We start from the raw sequence: 16,091 nt of genomic DNA on the forward strand, positions 1-16,091 counted from the left end.
CCAAAAAGAAAACCATTTCCTCTGTAGTATACAGACCCTAAAAAGTACTGGAAAGATTAAGATTTTTAAATAGAAGTAATTTACAAATCTGTTAAACTTTATGGCACCAGTTGATTTAAAAAAAAAAAAAAAAAAAGTTTTCCTCGGGAGTACCCCTTTAATGATCATGAAGTGCTAGCCATGCCACAGTCACTGGGAGCACTTGGTAAGTGAGCTTTTACTCCTGTTCACTGGTATCACATAAGTGAGCTTTACATCCTGTTCATATTCATCTCTGGCAGGGGGGGGGGGGCACAGCGCAGTGTCTGGTTCGGGCGGAATTGGGGCTGCTTTGCCAGTGGGTCGTTCCCCCTGTGGACACTGGTGGTTGCCGCTTAGTGCAGCGCCATTTTATGCTAGGGATGTTAGGGACCTGCTAACGGGCTTGCACTTCGTGATCATAAAGTACACTAACGACCTGTTTAATGAATGTTGCTGAGAAGCCTTAGATCATTGTGCATGTTGTAGATGTGCGACCATGTGTTTTTTTTCTTTTTTTTCTTTTCTATTTGAATTCACTACCAAACAATGTTGTTCATTAAACACATAAAAAAAACAAAAAAAAAACATGAGGACACTTGAAAATTTATATTACAAATTAAAGGGGTACTTTTTCAAATCAACTAGTTCCAGAAAGTTAAACAGATTTCTAAATTACTTCCGTTGAAAAATCTTAATCCTTCTACTACTTATTAGCTGCTGTATATTACAGAAGAAGTTGTGTAGTTCTTTTCAGTCTGATCACAGTGCTCTCTGCTGCCACCTCTGTCCATGTCAGAAACTGTTCCGGACAGTCCCTAAGGTGTCAGCAGAGCGAACTGTGGTCAGACTGAAAACAAGAACCCAACTCCTCTGTAGTGTACAGCAGCTAAGTCCTGGAAGGATTAAGATTTTGTTTTTTTAATAGGTGTAATGTACAAATCTGTTTACGTTTATGGCACCAGTTGAGTTGAAAAATAGTTTTCTGCTGGAGTACCCCTTTAAGGGTACTAGATTTCTGGAGATTTGCCATGCCATTGAGCTAGGGATTTATCCATCCATATTCAGAAAGTTTTTTGTTTTGTTTTTCTATCCAAATATAGAGAACTTTTTTCAATCTTTTTTTTTTTTTTTCCCAATATTAACTATGTAACTTAGGCCAGATGCACTTGTTGTCTAGCTGGCTCCTTCTGTACGGAGGATGGAAGTGTTGTAGAATTTGCTACAGTTATTTTTGGACTAAGCACAGTCTCTCCAGATATGTAATGACACTTTTTACTGTGTAGCAGAATGACATTTCTACGCCCTCTCTCCATTTGCACTCATCATTTTTTGTCTTTCTGTATTTTGTCGATACAGATTGGTTCTTTATACTAGAATGCCAGGCACAAGTGAAAAGCACATGAAACAAAACTGCAACCCATTAGGCAACCTTGATGGCCTCTGAATACTAGTGTTGTAGATTGTTGACTTACCTGCTCACATCTACTGTTCTCCAACATTCCTTTACTCTGTTTAGTCTTCAAATTATTTTCAGAAAAGAGTCCACAATGTTTGACCTGACCCAGGTGACAATCTTTGGGATTTTATCAATAACAAAGTTGTATTTCACTTTTGCTGATTGCTTCCGTAACATCCAAACTTACCTAGAAAAAACACTGCACTTATGTGTACTGCACTTTTTTGCAGTTGTGACTTGTAAAAAGTCGCTAATTTATGCACATTGGGCTACATTTATGCACAAAGTCTTACCACACAGTAAAAGGTATCTATACCACGCAACAGTCATCATTCTCACTGGTGTTTCTGATCACAATGTATGAAAGGTCTCGTGACAAATACACAGCCACCTTCACCAAATTACAAAGCCCCAGTCACATATAAATCAGCAAATACTTTGTCACAATAAAAGTTAAAAACATATATAGATGAGAGAATAGGCATTGAAGACATACAGGTGCACATAAGGGTAGTACATACTGCTACGGTGCATACAATTATTGCATAATGATCCATAAGGTGCATATAATGATCTAAGCCTTGGCAAAGGCTGGACAATGTCCTGTAAAGGCCAGGCAACAATACATGAGATAAGAAGCAATGTCAGAAGACATAGGAAAGCCATCGCGAAATGTACGTAGGGGTAGGTGGTACAGAGCTCCTGACTACATGCATTTTCCTTGTTGATCTTTGTTTTGTGCTTACTTATCTATTCTTATGACGTTGTTTCTTATCTCATGTATTGTTGCCTGGCCTTTACAGGACATTGTCCAGCTGTTGCCAAGGCTTAGATCATGATATGCACCTTTTATGGATCATAATTGTATGCACCTTAGCAGTATGTACAACCCTTATGTGCACCTGTGTCTTCAGTGCCTATTCTCTCATTATCTATCAGGGATGTCTCGATACCATTTTTTTAAGACAGAGTGAGAGTACCGATACTTTTTCTTAAGTACTCACTGATACCAATTACCCATACTTTTTTCAATGTCATATGACAGGTTTTTTTTTTTCCTGAAAGATACGTTCACACAGGCGGATCCACAGTGTATTTTACACTGCGGATCCGCCGCTGAAGGACCGCTACATGGTGCCTATAGATGTCTGCTTGCAGCTGCAATATGCCACTACGAGCAGACACACTGCAATGTGCGAGTTGCCATGCGCATGCGCAGTGTACTCACACAATGCGGCTGCTCTCGGCCTAGCTCATGGAAAAGGAGGAGCTGCCGCGATATGTAAGAGTACACTGCACATGCGCGGCGACTGGCGCATCGCTTCAGTGTGTCTGCTCATAGCGGTGTATTGTGTGGCTCCGCCCATGTGAATGTACCCTTAATGAGAAAGAGATTTTTATTTTTTTGTTTTTGAGTAAGCACTTTTTTTTTTATATATAAAACATTTTTTTTTTTTATTTAAACTTTTTTTAATAAGGGGGGTAATTCAAATTTGTTATTGGGAAGGGGTTAATTCACATTTATATTTTACATATTTTTTTTTTCACTTTAGTCCCCATTGGGGACTATTAGATGCAATCAGTAGATTGCATACTGATCAATTCTATGCCATAGCATAGCAGTGATCAGTGTTATCCTTTACTTATGCCTGGCATGGCTGGCAGCAGTAAAGGAGGGACGAATGGATGCACAGAGCAGGGTAAGGGAGTAGTCTTGAAAATTCTGGACTATGATCATATGAATGCAACGTACACAAGTTTATGATTGAGGTTGGAAACTTACTGTACGTTTTTGAAAAAGCCTTTGCTTCCAAGCTTTTATACTTTGCAGTAAAAAGTTGTAATCTATGTACTTTTGTGTAGATACTTGTATAATGTGTATTTTGGTACCTGTATGGAAATTATTTTGCAGACAATAATAATCTTATAAGCAGCCTGTCTTTTGGTCAGAGGGAGGGATCGTCCATTAAATTACTCCTGTCAGATGCACCACACTTAAAAGGGGTTCTCCAAGGTTATACAAATATAGCTCAAATAGCAGACATGTAGACATGTTGTAATTTCCTAGTGCTCTGTTATTGGAGGCATATTTTTGGAGATCTTCTCTAGGCTTTTAAGATTTTTAATGTAAGTCTCGGACAGTGGGCATATAGTCAAAAATATGATGCATTTGCTGTGAATAGTGAGATATAGCATTGTGTTTATCGGTTGTCCTATTTAGACTATGGACATCTATTTAAATGCATTTTATTATTATTGCATTATGCCTACTATTTTGCTAGGCTTTTTCTTCTGCTCCCTGCATGTTGTCACATATAGGGGGAGGTTTATTAAAACCTTCGCAGAGGAAAAGTTGACCAGTTGTTCATATCAAGTAACAACCAATCAGATTGCTTCTTTTGGGTCTTTGAAAAACGAAAAACGTTTCCTCTCCACAGGTTTTGATAAATCTCCCCCATAGTGCTGTTGTCCTGTTCTCAGAGAAATCCATCAGAGTACCTGCCTTACAGGCTCAGTCTCCAGCTCTGGTCTTTCCTCTCCTGAACAGATTTTTACACTGATTTATGACCAGTATAAATTGACGTTTTGACTTTCTGTTCAAAACAACCCCCGTATGGGTGCATATAGAATAATTTTCGAGTTTCGAGTTTATACTATTTAGTCAATGCATGAATTAACAGGGAAATGTCACAAATAGATGTTCATAAAAACATGATTGGCAGATTTAAGTTAATTCTTCCAGCAGCTTTTTTTTTAAAGCCTGAATAGTCCTTTTTTTTTACATTTTTCTTAGTGTTTACAAGTAAAGTGCATTTTTAAAGTATGTAATTCTGCCCAATACAGGAAATATTTGACATGTACAGTATTTATGAATGGACTAGATTTATTGAAGTAAGTATATGCCAGGGTAGAAATTACCATGCTTCTTCCTTATGTTATGTTATATGTTATATATAGTCAGAATATTTGCAGACAACATGACTTAAGAATCGGGCACATACTTCATATCTAGAAATAGCCTCATTATAATATGGAAAAGATAATTTGCAAAAAAAAATATATCATTTTTTTTAATTTTTATTTTTTTGCAAATGATCCTTTCTATATTTTAATGAGGCTATTTCTAGACATGAAGTATGTGACCGTTTCTTAATAAGTCATATTCTGAATTTCTGGAACAGTGTATTACCATTTATTGTTCTTGGATGTTTAAGATATTTGCTCTCATGTTAAAGTGGTTATCCACCATAAGGTGATTTTAGTACGTACCTGGCAGACAGTAATGGACATGCTTAGGAAGGATCTGCACTTGTCTTGGGGCTAAATTTCTATGTTGTGAGATAACCATAATACTGTGGCTAGCTTTTTGTTAACTGGTATTTCCTGTTTAAGTTTTCTTTAGCCTACAAATCCCATAATTCCATTTTCCTCCCTCCCACACATCAGACACCCCGCCTATTGAAACATAAATGAGCTGCATCCATTCAAAAGACCTGTGGTTTTCAATCAGGGTGCCTACAGCTGGTGCATTAGTTGCAGAATGATCTCTCTCCCACCAAGCAATCACTCCACCCATTGAAGCAGACAGGCTCCCTGTCATCAGCTTACTAGTGAGGTCAGGTCTCGGCCGCATTGCAACCTGGGAAAAATCTGAGACAAGTCATTTTGTATGCTGTTAAAAATAAATATTGGGGTCAAAATCACAGAAGAATTGTGAGAAAACCATCACACACAGGTGCAGACATTATATTATGAACTACACTAACTTTACAGCCCCTGTAGCACAGTTTTTAAATTAAGAAAAAAAATCCTGGAATACCCCTTTAAGGTCAGAGGTAATGGCTACTTGAAATGTAAGCAAACAGTGTACTCTAAATGCTTCAGTAATAAAGGTCTCAGAAGAAATAAATAAGGTAGGTTCAGAAGTGGCTTAAGTTGTGTTTTTAAAATAAGTAAAAGATGATATACGCTTACCGTTCTGGTGCCCTAGGCTCCTGCCTACTCTGCGTTGGCAGTTGTCTGCAGATATTTTGAAATGTGTATATTTTTTTGTTTATTTATTTAATCTTAAAAAGTGACAGTACACACAAAATATACTTCACAAAACAGTTTCAATAATTTGTTTTAGCCCTAATTTCCTCCCTTCATACTTACTTAATTGACTTACCAATTCCTGCACAGTTTCTGATGCACTACCGACTTCCTACTAGTTTTTTGGCCAAGTTAAGTTCGTATGTTTTGTCTGTCTGCTGTCATTCTCTTCCAATTCTTTAGACTGGAAGGATTCTTTGCAAACCATATTATGATTGTGTTTTGCGTGGAAGAATAAATTTACAACCCATTTAACCGCTTCCTGCTATATGATGTGTATACAAGTCATAGTAGGAAGGTAGTTAATGTTCTGCGAAGAGCACCAGCGGTAACTCTCAGGCGCTCTGCTCTTAACAACAGTTACTGCAACACTGTATACACAGTTAAATATACAATCAAATATACATACAAACATCATAAAATTGAAGAAGGGAGAGGTGACTAGGGGATATCCCACCATGAGGACCCCACCGGACTGAAGTAACTCTGGCTTTGGGGACCACCACACAAGGTACTTTATACTATACGGTACCGGGACACCACATAAGGTTTTGCTGAAAGTTCTGCAACTCTTTCATTCTAAATAATGTTGTCTAATTCTGTTAATACATGATAGTCAGTAGCAATACTTTCCATTCTGTATTACTTGTAATTCTGTAGAACAGCGGCAGCATTCTACTGCAATTAAAATGCTAATTTTCTTAAGGGTGAGACATTCATTTGGAAAGTCAGAGATACAAATACAGAATTAATTTGGTTACTGTTTAGTAGCCACAGTTACTGAAGACAAAGTCCTAAAATTACTTGGGAGGGAAGCTAGTAGTTCGACAGGATATATCATCCTGTACAATGACTTTTGTATAAGGTGTCATGAGAGAACAATTTTATGTACATATAAGCACCACCACATTTATTCTAACCTGAGCTTCCACCTTTTGCTCACTGTGCAGACAATCCCATGACTTATGTTTCCCCTTTTAATCAGACTCATATTAGCTCCATTTTGCCCCTGATATTTAATAGATGTCATTACATGTTCAGGTCATGTATACACATGTTCCAGCCAGTGTCATTATTTTTATGAAAATGTTTATTTGGCGCGCATTACATCCTCCATTATGACTAGATAGATCTCATCTGCATATAGCACAAGTGATAAGTGGTTCTTTTGGTAATTGTGGTAAAGTCAGGAACATGTAAATCCATGAACCGCTTCACATCTATGAAGTGGGATGTAGTGGGGAGCAGGTTGTAGGAAGAAATGTTGCAGACAAGGTCACATGTAGTGTATACGCTGTATATTTTGCTGCTGCATATTTTCCTGTCCATTGAAGCCGGAAAATTACGCAGTGTATATGCTTCGTGTGACTGTACCCTAAAGGAGACATGTTGCAAAACTTTTCTTCATGGTTTTTCATTATCTCGGCGACGTCATCTGAGGCCTGCCAGGGCTAACTTCTTCCCTTCTTCCTGTATGCAGTGATCCCGCTGTAGTCAGCGCTGATGGACGGGCAGAGCTAATGTGAGGGGCAGGGACACCAGGCGGACAGTGGGAGCGCTTCTGGCAGAGTAAAAGTGTGTGTGAGGGGCGGGGAGGACACCAGGCAGGGGGGCACAGCACTTTCTCCCGCCTGCATGATTGACAGGCAGGGAGCGAGAGATGAGCAGAGCCGCCCCAACTGCACTTCTGGAAATTGGACCAGTGCCCGTCCAGCACTGGTCCGGAGGCTATGTAGTGACTGCAGAACACCGTACAAGACCCCTAGTGGCCACTTTTTTTAAACAGGTAAAAACTTCTGGAAAAAAAAAATTATATATAATTTTTTATTTATGAAGATAATGCAATAAGGCATCATTATTCATAAGGAATACAATATAAAAAGTTTTACTTGATGACAGGTACTCTTTAATATAATTATATGACATATAGGTGTAGAGTGGAGACACCCCCCCCCCCCCCCCAACTAGTAACACCCAGTTGTCAGTTAAATATTTAACTTTCAAAAATACGGTAACAATGGAATGTTACAATGTAGAGATCAGAGATGCTGCAGACTGTTCTATTAAATGATAGGCCAGCTTTTTTTCTCCAGTAACAGTGCTAGTTTTCTTGTGGCTAAGTTGCAATATACAGGGACAAGACACTTGTTTGTTTTCTTTGTGGCAGGGTGGTTCCACTCTGTACTGTCATGTATTTATTTATTTTTTGTGCCACCCTATGCTATGAAATGCCCTTCTTAAATGAGCAAGCAATCTCTTGCTGTGCTTACTGCTGGCCATGTGAAGTATGTGGGTGGACATCACAGGAACGCTGCTAAAAAAAAAAAAAAAAAAAAAAAAAAAAAAAAAAAAAAATTGCCTCTAAGAAGAAAGATTAAAAATAGAGCAAAATCTAGTATGATTATAGACAGCTTTTGGAAGCGGCTTTTTCTTAGGTACCTTAAGGGAGATTTTCTTCATACGTTTCTGCCTAAAGCTTAAAATCTCGTGCAAAAGCCTGTTTTGTGTTGGAGAGCTAACTCTGTAGTATTTAACACTGACAGGATTGGTTTGTAAACTCTAGTATTATTGTTATAAAATATTTTTGCTGTTTTGATTTAGAATCAATAGATCTAGTGTTCTTAAATGTTAGCTGCTCAGTCCGATGTTTTGGTATGGGCTAGAATGTCATACCTAGCAAAGCAACATAAATTCAGATGATTTCCAGTATTTCGGAGACCTGGAGGGGAACAACTGCTTATTAAATTCTCAGCATGTCACCTATCCCCTTAGGTCCTGTTTATTGAGTTCAAACACAATTGTTTTTCTGCAGAGGCTGAACAGTAATTGAAATAGGAAAAAATAATTGTATTTTTTATGATAGATACTGTCATAGATGTAGTTTTTTGATAATGTACTTTCATAATGTATTGCAAATGTATACTTATTGATTTAGGGGTTAAATAATACAACAGATCTTATTTTCCACGCAGGTAGAGTGGGTGCAGCAGCAGCAAATAAAGAAAAGGGTTAAAAGACACATTCGGATAGACCCCAACCTTTTGTACTTTAATGACCCCATCTGGTCGAACATGTGGTATCTGGTAAGTACAGCGCTCACTGCTAGATTTCTAATACGATGCAGAGCACACAGTGCTGGGTGCCAGATGAACCCATCTTCAAGTAATCTACTCACTATTGTCATGTAGAGATCAAACCCATTGATGTATTAATGCTTCCTCATGGAGGGACATTCGGGTTGACATATCAAACTTTGTGCCGAGGATCGGTGGCCAGTCACCCATAGCTTATTTCATTTTAGCAGATTTCCTGTTTTTATTTTTATCTTTTAGATTTTTAGGAAAGCTGCAATCTGGTTGCTATGGTCAGCTATTCCAGTACTCCTTGGCAAAAGTTTTGATAAATCCCCCCCCCCCCCATCCCCAAGTTAATGGTCAGAATATTGGACTGCTAACTACATCTGGGATGGGACTTTATAAATCCTAAGAGTTTCCTGGAGGTGGGGCCAACTATGCCTCTCAGCACCACACCATAGCAGAGTGATTAAACAGATCCCACACTAGTATATGGGGGATGGATCCCACTGTTATGAAGAAATCAGACTCTATTTAAAATAAATGGATTTGCCAATAAATGCTCTAAATGAGTGGAAAAGCAGAAAGTAAACAAAGCCTGATATAGTGACACAGCTGCTAACATCCAGAAACTATTTGGTGCACCCATGGCCTTTCCCTCTCATATTGATTGCTTATTTGGGTCCCTACTCCTTTTCCCCATGCACTGTTCTCATGCCTCCCTCCACACGCACACAGGTAACTCTGTCCCCGCTCACATAGATGGTTCCCCTCTCTCCCACAGACTGATCTTTCTTTCCCCTCTTGTTCCTCTGCAGACTCTGGAAGATCCATAGTGACATAGCTGTAAATTGTCAAAGGTCTTGATTAATGGCCTCTTTTGCTGCAGTTTTGCTGAATTTTGCACAAAACCACCTTGGTTTTGCCTCAATTTTGTAAAAATCGGGAAGTCTAGCAGTACAGAAAGTGTCAATTTCCGGGTGGCCACCTAGGACTGACTCATTAGAATCTGCCAATCCTAACATCATGCCACTTTTTCTAGTAAACAATATATTTTTCATTTGTTTTGACAAACCATGAAATTCCACAAATAGACTAAGTGTTTGGGCATCCACTTGGCAAATGGTTTAACCATGAAATTCACTTAAAATCTCCAGTTTCTGAATTGGTGACCTGTGATTTTTAATTAATTTTTCAGCATTGTAGTGATAAGAGCAGCCGCTGCAGATCAGAGATGAACATTATGGCTGCATGGCAGAGGGGCTACACTGGCAAAAATGTGGTTGTGAGTATCTTGGATGATGGAGTGGAGAAAAATCACCCAGATCTTATTCACAATTATGTGAGTATATCAGCATCATACAGTTTCTGGTATCGGTTTTGTAGGATAGAAATTAGTACCTGGCTACTAGGAAGTTGTATTTCAATGACTGTAAGTTGATAAAATAAATCCTTGCAGTGGTAAACATCTAATATCAAGGCTTTGGTTACTAGCATTGTGCTTTTGACTAGGCCATCTATGCAGATTCCTCAAGGTTTTAGGTACTTGGAGAGGCAAGTTAGAATAAACTGGGCAACCTCTAGTGGATTTAGTATGCATAGAAGATGTAAGTTAATCAAAAAATAAAATATTTTGCAAAGCTTTTAACAAGAATTTTTATTTTCTATGGAATATGTTTCAATCGGTTTTGCACAGACCCTGTAGATACAATACTACCATAATACAGCATGTGTTATAAATCCATAAGAAAGTGCATCTGTATAGGATTGGAGATACATTATGGGGCACAGAATTTTAGGGGTGCTGTATAATGGGTCCATACAACAGTGATTTGTAATATGTGCTTTAAATCTTAGCTCAGTTTTCCCTTAAAGGAAAACTGTCAATCTGTTTAACTAAACTTAACCCAATACACTGGGTTATAGTGTGTGAGAACATGAGTCCAACGAGGTGTTACTTACTTAAATATGTCCAGTAGGTGCTGAGATATGTCCCCCAGAAGATCCTATGATAAATTCAAGTGAATCGCGCACAGGGGCCGGGCTCCGCCCACTCATTTTACATATTTGTCTGTGACTCCACATGCTAGTGAATGTGTAAATTGAGAGGGCGGAGTCCCGCACCCTGTGCCCGATTCACTGAATTCAGCAGAGGATCTTCTGGGGGACATATCAGGACCTACTTGGCACATTTAAGTAAGTAGTTGGCACATTAACAGTGTAGTTGGTTTAGTGTTGGTGAACAGGCTGATGGTTTTTCTTCTAACCTGTGACTCTAGCTGTTGCAGACCCACACTTTCAGGACATGCTGGGTGGGTGTTGTAGTTTTGCAACAGCTAAAGAACATTAGTGGCTTGTTTTCCTATAGAAAATTCTTATACCTTATCTTATGTTTTTTCTTAGGATCCATTTGCAAGCCATGATGTGAATGGAGATGATCAGGACCCAAGTCCAAGATACGATGCCAGCAATGAAAATAAGTGCGTATTGCATCCCCATATTTTAGTCAGCATAATGGTACCAGTATTTTAGAATAGTTGTTAAAAATGCCAAGCAATTCTAGCATTTTTGGTCTTTTTTTTTTGTTTTTACTTTTTAACATTGAGATATGTAACATACAGATATAGGTTATGGTGTTTTAGTGAAATCCTATTAAAGGGGTTATCCAGGAAAAAATTTTTATATATATATATATATATATATATATATATATATATATATATATGAACTGGGTTCAGAAAGTTAAACAGATTTGTAAATTACTTCTATTAAAAAAATCTTAATCCTTTCAGTACTTATGAGCTTCTGAAGTTGAGTTGTTGTTTTCTGTCTAAGTGCTCTCTGATGACACGTGTCTCAGGAACCGCCCAGTTTAGAAGAAAATCCCCATAGCAAACCTCTTCTAAACTGGGCGGTTCCTGAGACACGTGTCATCAGAGAGCACTTAGAACAACTCAACTTCAGAAGCTCATAAGTACTGAAAGGATTAAGATTTTTTAATAGAAGTAATTTACAAATCTGTTTAACTTTCTGGAGCAAGTTGACATATAAAAAAAAAAAAAGTTTTTTCCTGGATAACCCCTTTAACTTCAAAATCCAAAGTGATGTGTCTGTAGTCATTACAGTATTTTGCAGAGCATTTTAGTGCTGCGGTCAGTGAGTTGCGGTCAGTGCAGTGGGGACCTGTCTTAGAAGGGGGACTCCAGTGGAAAACTATTTTATTTTTTATTTTTTCTAACCAAATAGTGGCAAAAAAATTAACAGATTTGTAAATTATAAAATATAAATGAAACAGTCCTACTAGGCTATAGACAGGGAAAAAAGGAAGACAAATTGGGACAGTTAGAATGAGAAAAGGAAGAAAGGGAAATCAGGATTGTGTCTAATAAAAATACATTTATTTTGAATAGTAAATGATATAAAAGTGAGATCCCAAGCAGGGCCCTTGCTTAAGACACCTCACAATACAAGCAATTTATAACTAGTAATTATAAACATTAAAAACTAGAGATGCACAAGATAGAATTAATGAAATAGTGGGGACATTTGTAAACTGCGCTATAATGCTATAGTCCAATTTATACTGGTGACTTACCGCTAGGGTGATAGGAGTCAGTCACACCCCAGCGATAAGTCACCAGTATAAATTGGACTATCGCATCTCGCTCATTATAGCGCAGTTTACATATGTCCCCACTGCATCTTTAGTTTTTAATGTTTATAATCACTATTTGTAAATTACTTTTATTGTGATGTGTCCTAAGCAAGGGCCCTGCTTGGGATCTCACTTTTATATTTACTATTCACAATAAATGTATTTTTATTAGACACAATCCTGATTTCCCCTTACTTCCTTTTCTCACTCTAACTGTCCCAATTTATCTCCCTTTTTTCATTTATATTTTATAGTGTTATATTTGGCACATTGGATATGTGCAACACAGTATCCTCGGCTTAGGCCCCTTCCGTTTTATGTAGAGCTCCCACACCTATGTATTTTAGATTTGTAAATGACTTCTATTTAAAAGTCTTAATCCTTCCAGCATTTATCAGCTGCTGTATACTACAGAGGAAGTTGTGTAGTTCTTTTCTGTCTGACCACAGGGCTCTCTGCTGACACCTCTGTCCATGTCAGGAACTGTCTGGAGCAGGAGAGGTTTTCTGTAAGGGATTTGTTCCTGACAGGGACAGTTTTGAAGTATATATATTCATTCAGTATATTTTCTATGGAAGGTTTAGAGTGTAATACACACTGTGGGGGCATACTGCGAGTGTGATACATACCAGATAAACAAAAAGCACAATGTAAAAGATGGTGCCCCCTCCATTGAAATCAATAGTATGTGATTTGTAGTTGTCTTCTGCTCCAAAATAGACCTGAACAAATGCCATGTGAATCTGGCCTTAAAGTAACTTCTGCATTTTTAACTACCGTATATACTAGAGTATAAGGCTGGGTTCACACCACGTTTTTGCAATACAGTTTCCATATACGTGTTCAATGTGAAAACTATATGGAACCGTATTGAAAACCGTATGCCTTGATTCTCCATTTAAAACCGTATACCAAACGATACATCCAGTTGTTTCCATCTTTGCTGCAGGGACCGCCTGGGAGGGTGAGCCTCTCTGGGCCATCAATCTTCACCGGGAGGCCCTCTTCTCCACTCTGGGCCCCAGACTAGTGACGCTACATTGATGCCGCAGCTCAGGGACGTCCGTGTGCAGGGACGCCCCTGATGTCATGGATGTCTGCTGTGCACAGACGTCCCTGCACGGTGGTGTCAATACAGCGTCACTAGTTCAGGGCCGGCTCACCCTCCACACTGGTATGCAGAAAGTCCCTACAGCTACAAGGCAACAGGAAAGGACCAATATGGACATTTATCAACGGGTTTAGTCAGGTTTTCTTTACTATAATTGTCGCAAAATTGTCGCAACTGCGACTACACGCTTTTTCGTGCAACATTTTGACTGGAAAGCGAGAAAAGCAAGTTTTCCTAAAATTTACTATGTAGTAATAATTTTAAAATGGACTACGGGTAGTCAGGTATTTATTAACTGCGACAGTCGCAACTGCGCAAAAAAGAGTCGCAACAGCGTTAAAAATTGACTAAATTTACTCCAGCTCAAACATGGAGCAGAAAAAGCTACTACCAAAGTAAAAAAGGAAAAATTGCTTACGTGAAAGAAAATTATCAACAGGCTGAAAGCAGTTGATAAATACGTCGCACATAAGCAAAAAAAAAGTAAGGAAAAAATTACTAAAAAAAAGGAATACATAAGCAAACATTGATAAATGTCCCTCCAAGAGAGCAACAACTGGGGAGGAGAGTAGACAACAAAAGGCGGGTCTGGATGATGATTGGGGGTGATGATGATGAGGGGGGTGATTATGATGACGGGGGGGGTGGTGGTCTGGAGGATGACGGGGGGGGTGGTGGTCTGGAGGATGACGTGGGGTGGTGGTGGTCTGGAGGATGACGGGGGGGGGGTTGATGGTGGTCTGGAGGATGACGGGGGGTGGGGGGGTCTGAATGATGTATTCCCCCCCCCCCCAGGCTTACACTCGAGTAAAATTTTGGGGTGAAATTAGGGGCCTTGGCTTATATTCGGGTCGGCTTATACTAGAGTATATACGGTAAAATAATGCAAGAAAAAGAAAACTTTAAACTCAGTGGAAAACTCGTTCCAATGCTGTATGTGCTAATTCATCCTAAGGCTAGTTTCAGTGTAATACTGTTACTGGTAATACCTATACTGAAAACATCATAAATCTGATTCCAGTTAGGGTCGTTGGACCTGTGCTTGGGCTGGATGCAGTCATATTATGCTAGTCTGAAACTAGCTGCCAGTGCATTTATTTTGCTCTGTTTAGCTGGCTTCACCATTGCTACTTGTGGTTATCAAGGGGTTAATATCAGAAGTCTATTTTTTTTCCAATTATCCATGCAGCTTAGAAGTGATTTACTCGCCTCAGAAAGCTGTGATAGGTAATTGCCAACTGCAAAGTGTGCTCTGACAGTGTGAAGTTTTACACATTCTATCTTGAAAATGGACAATATACTAAACAATCTGCATGAAATATTATTTTTAAATTGTTTATACCACTGTACAGGTCCGATTACATAAACGAAAGAATTATGGGTTCTGAAATATACCAGCAGCTGGATTTTACTAATGTAGTCATCTGAAGTTTGGTAGAGGGCCTTAGATCAGATACAGGCCCAACTCTGACTCAAAATTGCAACTAGTCACTTTAGAGGGGTACTCCACTACCCAGCATTCGGAACATTTAGTTCCTGAACACAGGGTGCAGGCTTCGGGGTTTCGGGGGGGGGTTCGCTAAATGTTCCAAACACTGGGGAGTGGAGTACCCCTTTAAGGGTGTATTCACTTGTACAGTATCCTGTGCATCTTTAATGAGAAAACCTGTTGGTAACTCTTTAGGGCTGCAGAGCATTTTGGATCACTCGGCACTACCATGCAGATGTTGATGACAACTCGTGTGCTTGTGGTGGTATTCAGCAAACCTCTTTAGTCTACTGACGATATGGCCATGCTTTTAGAAGCATGTTTTCCCTTTGCACTTTCCATTTAGATGTGTAGCTTGTAAATATATAAGGCTGCTTTCACACCACTAATGGTCTCCATTCCATCAGGGTCATTGGGGAGATTTATCAAACCTGTGTAGCGTAAGAGTGGTGCAGTTGCCCATAGAAACCAATCAGATCACTTCTTCCATTAAAAAAAAAGGTCCTCTGAAAACTGAAAAAAGTTATCTGATTGTTGCCATGGGCAACTGCACCACTCTTCCTCTACAGAAGCTATGATAGAACATACAGGTCTCTCACATGATTACATACAAGGTAACCTTGCCATTTCTTTGTCCCCTCCCCGTTTTGTAGGCATGGCACTCGTTGTGCTGGTGAAGTGGCAGCATCAGCAAATAATTCCTACTGTATTGTGGGCATTGCATATAATGCAAGGATTGGGGGTAAGTTGAGTTTATATCTTTGTATATATTGCAAGATCTGAGTATATGATTAACTCCTTTTTTTTTAATTTATTTATTTATTTTTTTAAAAAGCTCTAGGCCTAAAGCCCATTTCATACTAGCCTAATCCAAACACATTTATGTGTCTGCATTACATCCTCACGTCCTGGTCTGACCATGGGTTTACTGACCTGAAATCACACTTTGGTTTCAGGACATCAGGCCATGACATCTAGCCTTAAAGGGGTACTCCGGTGGAAAACTTATTATTTTTTTTTTTTTTTATATCAACTGGTGCCAGAAAGTTAAACAGATTTGTAAATTACTTCTATTAAAAAAAAATCTTACTCCTTCCAGTACTTATTAGCTGCTGAATACTACATAGGAAATAATTTTCTTTTTGGAACACAGTGCTCTTTGCTGACATCATGACCACAGTGCTCTCTGCTGA

The 16,091-nt window shown here is 38.8% G+C and overlaps 1 protein-coding gene across 5 annotated transcripts in view; it reads left to right on the forward strand.

Moving 5' to 3' along the window:
* Positions 1 to 16,091, forward strand: part of PCSK6 (proprotein convertase subtilisin/kexin type 6) — a 229,009-nt gene that overhangs the window by 124,755 nt on the left and 88,163 nt on the right. For all 5 annotated transcript variants that reach the window (XR_008892408.1, XM_056571778.1, XM_056571779.1 and 2 more), the window contains 4 exons: positions 8,542 to 8,652; positions 9,842 to 9,985; positions 11,047 to 11,123; positions 15,552 to 15,640. Coding sequence is in view for 4 of the 5 variants with exons in the window: in XM_056571778.1 (XP_056427753.1) it covers positions 8,542 to 8,652; positions 9,842 to 9,985; positions 11,047 to 11,123; positions 15,552 to 15,640 (421 nt within the window). In the remaining variant the exon portion in view is untranslated. The remainder of the gene's footprint in view (positions 1 to 8,541; positions 8,653 to 9,841; positions 9,986 to 11,046; positions 11,124 to 15,551; positions 15,641 to 16,091) is intronic.

Source organism: Hyla sarda, chromosome 4 (genome assembly GCF_029499605.1).
Source record: "Hyla sarda isolate aHylSar1 chromosome 4, aHylSar1.hap1, whole genome shotgun sequence".
Taxonomy (NCBI): Eukaryota; Metazoa; Chordata; class Amphibia; order Anura; family Hylidae; genus Hyla; species Hyla sarda.